Here is a 10,392-nt window from a genome sequence, read left to right as displayed (position 1 = left end):
TCCCAAGGCAAATTTTATTGTTACTAAACTTCATCTAAACATTATTATGTTCTTATTGTTGAATACAAATAAAAATAACAGCCCTGGGCTCTAAGGAGAACCAAAGCATAACTCAGTGGGCATCTGCATTTAACTGAACACTTAAAAATATAACTATTCATTGAACAGTTGTTTTTAACAGTTCAACTTTTCAAAACCACGTAGTATCCTTGGCTGCCTTCATCTTTCATGTCCACTTACTCTTGCTACCTCTATGACTCTGTCTCCTCGGTCTTGTGTTCTAGTTCCTTTACCTCTTTCTCACCTTTAAAGTGCTTAATTTCCCACAATTCTGTATTTAACTTAATCTTCTTATCACATATGAATTCCCAGAATAATCTCATGCTCCATGTGGCTGTAGTTAACACTAGTTCCAGTAATCACTGACTATGTATTCTAAGACAGAAGACCCAAATTTCCAAATACGTTCCATCTCACTGACCCATTGTCTGAAATTCAACATGCTAAAACCAAAATTCTTTCCAACATGCTCCTCTGTTGTCAAAGTCCCAACCTTAAATGTCTTCCGTACATTTCCACCACACATCTTCCTAACACCGAAATTGTAGAATCCTAGACTAGAACATGTCCGCTGATTCTAATATCTAGTCATCAGCTCTAAAATTCTACCCTGTATCTCTTTATCTCTACTACCCTAATTCAGGAATTTATTTTCCACCTTGAATTATTAGTATAGCCTCTTGTGCCAATCTCCTACTATTATCCTTGCTTGTTTGTTAATCTATAATGTTCTACTTATCTTTATAAAACATTAGAGGCTTATATTGGTTAACTATTGCTACAATAACGATACATAGTAAATCATTCCAAAAATCACTGGGTAAATAACAACTACTTGTAAGTATCTCTGGGTGCGTTGGGTATTTCTGATTCTGGATGCGGTGGGTGAAGGTCAGATCATGTAGGCAGGGGTCAGCTGAGGCGATTTGCTTCAAGCTGCCAGTTTCTGCACTGGCAAGGGAGAGACAATTCCCTGCATTCCCTTCCTTGATCTAGGAAACTGCCCGGTTCTGTTTGCATGGTGATGACAGAGAGCAAGGAGAGATGCACAAGACTCCTTAGCTTAGAAACGACATACTGGAACTTTTGTCTTTTTGTCATACTGCTTACAAAAGCAAATAACATGGTCCCACTCAAAGAAAAGAATGATGAACTTATAGCAGGTGTGTGGACTTACAGCAGGGACTAATTGTGAGTAATTGGAGCCAGTACTTCATGCTTTTACAGCCAACCCTCTGAAACAAAATTCTTTACATTCCTCCTACATATAAAATACATTCACCCTTGTGTTAGTCTGGATAGAATGGTGAAACAAATCTAGGGAAACTTGTATATGTATAATGAAGAGGTTTATATACAAAAGCAGTTGAGTATTGAGAAAACACCCCAGTCCAGATCAAGTCCATAGGTCCTATGCCAATCTATAAAGTCCTCTTCAGACTCATGAAATGCAATGATGCTGAATGCAGGGAGATCACAGGCCAGTGGGTGTAAAGTCAGTGGCGGTAGAAGCTTCTCAGCGCTGGCAGGGGTCTCCATGTGGCTCCTCCAGTTTCCAGGCCTGCATCAGGGTAGGTCCATGTGGCCTCTCCAGCTCCCAGAGCAGAGCATTTCCAAGGGAGTGAGCAGATAGAAGTGTCTCCCGTCTCCACGGAGGAAAATACAGCAGTTCCCGGAATTCTCCGGAGAAGGCTATGCCCACACAGAGGTCTCATTGGCTCTCTCTTGCTTGACAGGCTAGACTCCACCCTTACACTCTTAATCCTCAAATTGACACCAGATTATGTACCACACCCCTCATCCCAAGATTTATCCAGTCTCAACATCAACCTTAAAGGCCAGGATACCTTGTTCTATATCATGTATGCATAGAGTGGAGGGAGGGTGGGGGTTCTTGAGCCACGAGACAAGTTGTTTGTATAGTAGTAAAACCAACATACAGTGGTAGTCACATACAAAATATCCCCAATAAAAACCTTCCTGTAGAAAGGTAAAGAAAGAAAGAGAGGTACTTTTGAAGTCTTGGCCATCGCTGTCTGAAATGCCCCTGGGAAATAGTGACAGCTTCTGTTCAGTTAGGGATTGTTCATTGACTGTGTACTGGTGGCGGTTGTTGTTGTTGTTTCTTTTCCCTAATTCATGATGGTTTGTTTATATCATGATTTTCATACCCAAACCCAAATTTATGGTTGAATCAACTCCAACTGGCAGCCACTCTGTAAGACAGAGTAAACTGGTCCCGAGGGTTTCCTGAACTGTAATCTGTGTAAAAGCAGACTGCTTTGTCGTTCTCCTACAGAACATTTGGGACAGTTAAGCACTTAAGCACTGAGCCACTAAGGTGCCTCATGATTTTTTTACATCATATTTAATTGATTTTGGAGAGTGGATGCTACAGGCATTATACATGTTTTCATTCCTTTGCTGTTATCGGAAAGTGGATGCATTTTATGCTTGCCAAAAAATCCTAGCAGGAGCTGGTTGTTAGGTGCTAGCAAGTCGGTTCCTCCTCATTGCAACCCGATGTGAAGCAGAAGGGAACAATGCCAGCTCCGGCAACATGCTCACAGTTGTTGCCATGTTTGAGTTCATTGCTGTAGCCTCTAGGTCAGCCCGTCTTCTCCAGAGCCATCCTCTTTTCCACTGCCCTTCTATGTTACTAGCATTATGTCCTTCCACAAGGTGCAGTCTCTTAACAATGTGTCCGAAGTCCACGAAACAAAATCTCACCATACTTGCTTCTAAAGAACATTCTGAGTATATTTCTTCCAAGACATTTGTTTGTTCTTTTCGTGGTTCATGGTACTTTCAATATTCTTTGCCAGCACCGTAATTCAATGCATCGATTCTGCTTTTGCCTTTCTTATTCACTGTCCACATTTCACATGCAGATGAAGCCACTGAAAATACTATGGCTAAGGTCTTCAAAGAAGCTTCCATGCTTTTCAGCATTTTAAAGGGGTCTTCTGAAACAGATTGACCCAATACAATGTGGCATTTGATTTCTTGACTGCTGCTTCCATGAATATTGATTGTGGATACAACCAAAATGAAATCCTTGGCTATTTCAATCTTAATGTTACCCATTGGTCCATCTATGAGTTTCTCGGTCTTCATATTAAATTGCAAGCCATACTAATGGCTTGAATATTCATCAGCAATGCTTTCAGTCCTCATTTTCCGAAAGCAAGATTGTATCATCTGAATATCACAGGTTAATAAGCCTTCCTGATGCCAAATTACTCTTCATATAATCCAATTTCTCTGGTTATTTGCTCAGTGCACAGATTGAATAAGCATGGTGAGATGATACAATCCTGATGCACACCTTTCTTGATTTTACACCATGCAGTATTCTCTTGTTCTGTTCGCACAACTGCTTCTTGATCCTTGTTCCCTGTACAAGTTTCCGATGAGCATTACAAAGTGTTCTGAAATTCCCATTCTTCTCAAGGTTACCCATAGTTTATTATCTATGCAGTCTAATGTCTGCATAGTCAGTGAAACACAAGTAAACATCTTTCTTGTCTCTGCTTTCACCCAAGAGTCATCTGACATCCCTTGTTCCACATCCTCTTCAGAATCTGTTAGATCTCTCTGGAGCTAGATCTATACCTCGGTCCTTGGCTCCGCGTGTGAAAGAATTCACACCGAAGCCTGCAGGGTTCGTGATCCAAGTGAGTTTTATGAAAGTTAGAAGAAGTTTCAGGTTTACACGGCACCCTAAGGGCTCCTCCCGAGCGTACAGCTTGTCTGGAAACTGCTCGGCGTCACGCAAAAGTGTCTAAGTTCTCCAGGCTCCTGCCTTTTCAAGGATTCCACGAGGAGGCATGGTGGACGACCCCTGATCGACCCCATTGGCTGAATTGAATTTTCCTGGCCTAGGTTAGCCAATCCCGTTTCAGCGCCCACCCATGCCTACAGGTGGGAAACCTGAACCTCTGAGCATGTGCAGTGCGCCACTCCTTTGTTTCCGTAGCTTGGCCCTCTGGGCATGCATTAAAGGACATCCCCCAGCCCTAAGCTAGCCTACTTAACAAATCCAACCTAAACCTCAGGCAGCTCCTTGTCAATGTAATACTGCAACCTTTCTTGGATGGACTTCAGCAAAATTTTACTTTCATATGATATTCATGATATATATATTCATGATATTCTGTCATTTGAGCCTTTTGTTGAGTCTCATTTCTTTAGTATGAGTACAAATGTGGACTTAATCCAGTCAGTTGGCCAAGTAGCTGTCTTCCAAATTTCCTGGTATAGACAAGTGAATGCTTCCAGTTCTTCTTCAGCTTGTTGAATCATTTCCATGGGTATTCCACCAGTTTTTAGAGCATTGTTTTTGGCTAATGCTTTTAGTACAGCTTGGACTTCTTCCTTCAGCACCATTGGTTCTTGCTCACCCAAGCGGGTGGTTGTGTAATTGAGGGTTAAATTAATGAAATGACAGACAAAACATGCAAGGGATCACCTTTTCCAAGGCAACTGGAACGAGAATGAGGGAATAATGTATTCTCCCACAAGCGTACAATAAACACATATGTAACAGGAAGGTGTTGTATTAGAGGCGTATATGTTACAGGAAGGGGATGAGCTAGGGATATGCATAAATTAGGTTAGAGGCATACATGTGTCAGCAAGGTACATACGTAATAAGATAGGAGGTTCTAGAGTTAACATGGCAGCCTAACCTTAGTTGTCTCTGAGCTGGCTTGACCTTAAGTGTCTTGGAGCTCTTCTCCAGGGGAACAATCTATGATCCTTATCAGAAGGGGGTGTGCTGTAGTTAGGGAGGGGTGGGGTGATTGCTTTTGATGGCTGGTGACCTTCAGGCAGATAGCCTTCAAGCAGTTCACCTTCAAGAGTAGAGTAGCAACCATGTGCTTGTTAGCAGCATTGGCATTGTTATGGAGGAACATTGTGGGGAATAACTCTTACTTACTTAGGAGAATGTGACTGGGATGCATCTCCACCCCACAAACAGGAAGGCCTCCCTCCATGAGAATCCTGGCCTCCCAGGCTTCTTAAATATGAGTGTAGAGAATTTGTCCACCTATACTCTCTTCCCGGTTTTCATTCCCCATTTGTTTAGCTGCTGATATTGAACTTCGCCATTGTTTCTTCCCACAGATGAAGTAAATTTTCTTTCTGTATATTCCATCTGGAGAAGTCACGTGCATATTTGCCCTTTGTGGTGTTGAATAAAGGCATTTATTAAGAACAATTTATTCATCTTGCAAAATTCTATCACGTGACCTCCAGCTTCATTTTTTATGACCAAGATCATATTTTCCACCTATTGTTCCTTCTTCTGTTTCCACCTTTAGCATACCAATTGCCAGTAATTACCAGTGCACCTTGATTCAGTGTTTCTTCAAATTCAAACTTAAGACGTTGGTAGAATTCTTCAATTTCTTCATCTCTAGCTTGAGTGATTGGGTGCATACATTTGATTGGATTGTATTGATTGGATATCCTTAAGTGCAGATTGGTAAAATTCTATCACAGACAGCATTGTACATCAAGTTAAATATTGAAATGCCCTATTTGACACTGAATTTAATGCCAGTCCTCTTGATTGTATTATTCCCATCATAGTAAACTGTATGATTTTCTGATTCAGAATAGCCTGTACCAGTCTATTTCAGCTCTCTAATGCCTAGGACTTCAGTCTTTATGCATTCCATTTTATTTTTGATGACACCCAATTTTCCTAGCTTCAGACTTCAGATATTACAAGTTTCGGTTATTAGTAGACTTTTGCAGCTGTTTCTTCTCATTTTCAGTTGTGTCTCATTAGCAGATGGAGATCCCAAAGGCTTTACTGCCATCTATTATGTTCAACTCTACTCATATTTTGAGTAACATCTGAGTGAAAGGGCTCCTCTTCTGGCACTATTTCTGACAATGTTTTGCTTGCAGTCAATAGGTCTTCGGTATCTGACAATGTTTTGATGCTGTCCATGAGGTTTTCAGTGGCTAATTAATCTGAAATGGACATCTGATTCCTTCTTCGTATGCAGTCTGTCATTACTCTGAAAGTTCCACTGTTTGGGTGACCCTGCTGACATTTGAAATTACCAGCAACAAATCTACCAGCTTCACAACACCACGGTACGATAAACATGGTGAAGCAGGTGCTCATTTTCCCTGTCTCCCCCACCCCCTCCCCCAGCCCAGTAATAACTTTATGTGGAAGCTGAGTGGTTGCTTTTGTTGCTGACATTTTTGGATGTTGGATTTTCCTGAACCACTAATACCAAAGTATCTGTGGAGATGGATATAGGGCTCCAGCGACCGTGTTTTTTGGTTTCAAGAGTACCTCTGGGTTACTGCCGTGACGTGCTCTTTCATTTATTAGCAGTCATTTCGGCCCTCCGGTTCTTTCAAACTACTGTTATTCATCTGAGTTCTTCTCATCAGCATTCTTTCTGTTTTCCACCACTTAACCATCCCAGGGCACTTTGTAACTCTCACCCCCAAAGTTAAGACTTTCCAAGACTTCCATTTCTATCCCTATGTACTTTCCAACCTCCTTCTTCAACTCTACATTAGCTACTGCTCTGTTTTTTATAGTTTCAGATGTGTTTCCAGTATTTCCTTACTTATGGCAGTAATTTCTTTTTCACTGGGTGTATCTTAGTTACTGTTTTCTTTCCACCACCATAAGGATCAAGCTATGTTCATGTCGCACCTACATATATCCCAAGTGATTCCGATCTTTCATAAATTCCAGAGGTGATTTGACTGGTTTTACAAGGTTATTTCTGCATGTTTAACTAAATAAGTAGCCTACTTGAAGCAGTAGGTCATATTTCCTTGAGTCTGCCTTTTCTCTTGTAACACTACTATTTCTTTATGGTTTCTTGTATTTTCATGCCAAATTACTTTTTTAGTAAGAATTAGCTTAGGATAACCCTTGAATTTTAGAAATTTAGCAAAAAAAGTTAGATTTCTACCATTATAATCCAAATTATCTGGTATTAATTTTGTTCACTCTTTTTGTATTTGCCTCATGTACTTATATATGTCTCTACTGTTTTTCAGCTGCCTACTGAATCACTCTTCTATCGTGCTGTTCTTCAGGATATTATTAAAGATTGTTTTGGTATCACCAAATGGTATGATAATTTTATTTTTATTAGAATGTTGTAAGTGAAATGATATTTAGTATTTAGATGAATTTTGATTCATTCTTATTGTTCACTATTATTGATAGGTCTTGTATTAGAACATGATGTCAGGAACTGACAAATAAGTAAGCAACAACTGTGTCTTAGGGTAATCACCATTCAATTGAGGCCTTTGATGATTCTGAAAGGGTTGTGTGATGGTAAAAGGATTTGTGACATAGTAAATCCCTGGGTTATGAACATCTGACTTAGAGATTATTGTTATTTGCCCTTCAATGTTATGTAAATTTCCTCTAACCTTTGAAACAAGTGAAGTAACACATACTCTCAAAATATTCTTCATTACAATCATATCATTTGCTGTTCTATATGGGAACTTTTAAATCATTGGAAAGGCTTCAAGCCACTTCTTGCACTAATATAATACATAAGTAATTCCATTAATATGATCATATGAGTGGGAGTTAGTTATAAGAGGGGGCTTATTTGTAGCAGAATTCCATTATCTTTTATTTCTGTTTTCCACACACTTTGTAAAACCCCTCATATTTAAAATATGTCACACCCAGCAAAAATACTTACTAATTAGAACAGATATTGATCATAAATGGCCATTATGACCATTGGGTTCTCTAGTGGTAGGATAGTAACCTTTAAAATACTTTTTTATGCTTCTGTTTTCCTCCTGCTAAGAAACTGTTTGTACTAAGAGGAAAGGGGTAAGAGAAGCTTTTGTACAGTGTCGGTTCAACAACTATAATATTTGAAGTGTATTTGCAATCTTAGAAGGTTTCTAGAATGTCTTGTTACTAATTACAGTTCTTAAGATTCTGGTAATCACTTGTAAAAGCATATTCTTTCATTAAAATGGGCAGTTTTCAAATTCTCATAAAATAAACCATACAAACATTTATTAAAAAGTAGCAAATATATTGAAATTGTCTATTATTTTTCTGGAAGGAAAAAAATCTATTATCTCCCTGATTAAAAAAAAAACTACTACAAAAAGCTACATGTCACCTTGGTCTCAACTGTCATCTCTATGTAGGTACCTCCCAAACATATAACCCAATTTCCATTCTCTTTCCACGTATTTGGCAGTCTTGAAAAATAGTTAATTTTTATGTTCTTAAAACTAGATCCTTCTCTTGAGATCACCCCAAATACTAACCTGGTTAGGAAAGTCACAAAAGCATGCAAACTCAAGTCCATTCAAAATATTGACTATCATCCTTGCTTTAAGTCTTACAACCTGTTCGTCGATTTGCTTTTCTAACAGTGAGTTCTTAACTATTCAATTTATTTTAAACATTACTTCTGTCTTCCCATTGAGACAGTGGAAGTGCCCTTGTGAGTTTCTGAGACTAAAACTTTGCAGAATAGAAAGTGCCCTCTTTCTCCTTCAGAGCATCTAACGTTTTCAAATCGCTGACGCTGTGGTTAGCAGAACTGACTCGATGGCAGTGAGGTGTTTTGTTTGTTTTGTTTTGTCTTAAAAGTTCAACTCTCTCCAACCTTCTATACTCTTGCCTTCTTCTACTTCTTTTTCCATTTCAGAGACTCATTGAACTTTCTGCCACATTTGATCATGTTGATGATTGTACTTTTCCAAACTTTCTTTCTTGTTAGCTTCCGCTCTGTTGCATTCTGCTGAGTTTCATTTCTTTACTTTAAACACTTATTTGTTTTCATTAAGACTTATTTTCTTTGCCCTATTCCCCAAGTGTATCTATGCATTTCCAAATGTTTTAAATTGTATTCTTATCACTTATTTTTCGTTCTAACATCTTTTTGGTTGTCCATGGCTACATTTCCCATTTTCATCTAAATACCTCACAAAAAACTTCATATTCACCTCTGTCCTCTAACCAAAGTCATCTTGCCACCAATTCCACCTGTCTTGGCTTTCTTGTTTCTGGGAATGACATGTCTATTACCAAAGTTTAGAAATATAATATTTTCTTATCCCATCATCAGACTACACATAATAAAATTCGTTTTCAAGTCCCACATGTCAGGTTGTTGTTGTTGTTTTTATCCAGCAATTACGTATTATGTGACAAACAGCATATTAAATAATTCCACTCATAGTGATCCTATAAGGAAGAATAGAATTGATTGGTTGGGTTTCTGAGGGTAGAACTTTTTTTGGAAACAGATTACCTCATATTTCTCTAACAAAGATTCAAATCACTAACCATTCCATCAACAGCCCAACCTTTAAACCACTGTACCAACCAGGCCCCTAAAATCATCTAATCCCAACCTAATTTGACCTGCGGCCCTCTTTTCAGGGAAAAAAAAAGTATTCACAGCCCCAAGCAATTAAAATTTTTGTACTATAGCCCATAATCCAGGATAAAAATGTATATTTTTTAGATGTATAAATTAATTAAAATTTTTGGAACATTAAAAGAGACATACAAGCAATTTGCTCTGTAAGTTAAACAGCAACTTGATCTCAACAACATTAAAAATAAAATGTCACCTGTTACTAATTTTCTTCTTGGGTACAAAGTCACTGTTTGCTTGAATGCAAAGAGAAAAGCATCTTGATGTTGTTTACACAGTCCAAATAAAAGAACAAATTGCAAAGGTTCATGTATACGGAAAAGCAAATAAAAGAAAGTTTTCCAGATCAAGGCTGCATACAATTATAAGTACTATACTATAGACCCCAAACAGAGCTCAAGATAGTACATATTTGTGCTACAAACAGAACTGAAATAATACAGTAGATATATATACTTTTACAGCCCCCTGGATCATTCTACTTCCCCTGTAGAGTGGTATTGCCCACTTGGGAAACACTGGACTAGACCATTTTAGAATGCAAGATGAATGATGGTTAGCTAACATGTTTATTTAGTCCTGCAGCTTCTAAATGTAGCATTGAGACTATTCTTGGGAACACATAACGTAAGCACCTGTGCGCGTGTGCACATACAACTTGTTGTTAGGTCCCATCAAGTCCATTCCAACTTATACAGACCTATGTACAACAGAATGAAGCACTGCTTGGTCCTGTGCCAGCCTCACAATTGTTGTTATGTGTGAGTCCATTGGGGCAGCCAAGTGTCAATGTCTTATCCTGAGTCTCCCACTCTTTCACGGCCTCTCTACAAGCATGATGTCCTTTTCCAAAATATATGTATGCATATATGGGTCGACATATGTATATACCATATGTAGCCACTAA

General features: G+C 38.7%; 1 protein-coding gene across 3 annotated transcripts in view; it reads left to right on the top strand.

The window, feature by feature from the left end:
- The window catches only part of METTL25 (methyltransferase like 25), a 147,254-nt gene that overhangs the window by 98,823 nt on the left and 38,039 nt on the right, over positions 1-10,392 (top strand). For all 3 annotated transcript variants that reach the window (XM_045290537.1, XM_045290538.1, XM_004700424.2), the window contains one exon: positions 7,108-7,181. In XM_045290537.1, the coding sequence (XP_045146472.1) occupies positions 7,108-7,181 (74 nt within the window). The remainder of the gene's footprint in view (positions 1-7,107; positions 7,182-10,392) is intronic.

Source organism: Echinops telfairi, unplaced genomic scaffold (assembly GCF_000313985.2).
Source record: "Echinops telfairi isolate 266 unplaced genomic scaffold, ASM31398v2 ScPeMD7_2;HRSCAF=8, whole genome shotgun sequence".
Taxonomy (NCBI): Eukaryota; Metazoa; Chordata; class Mammalia; order Afrosoricida; family Tenrecidae; genus Echinops; species Echinops telfairi.
The sequence above is the reverse complement of the archived record's forward strand: the minus strand, read 5'-3'. Positions and strand labels throughout refer to the sequence as shown.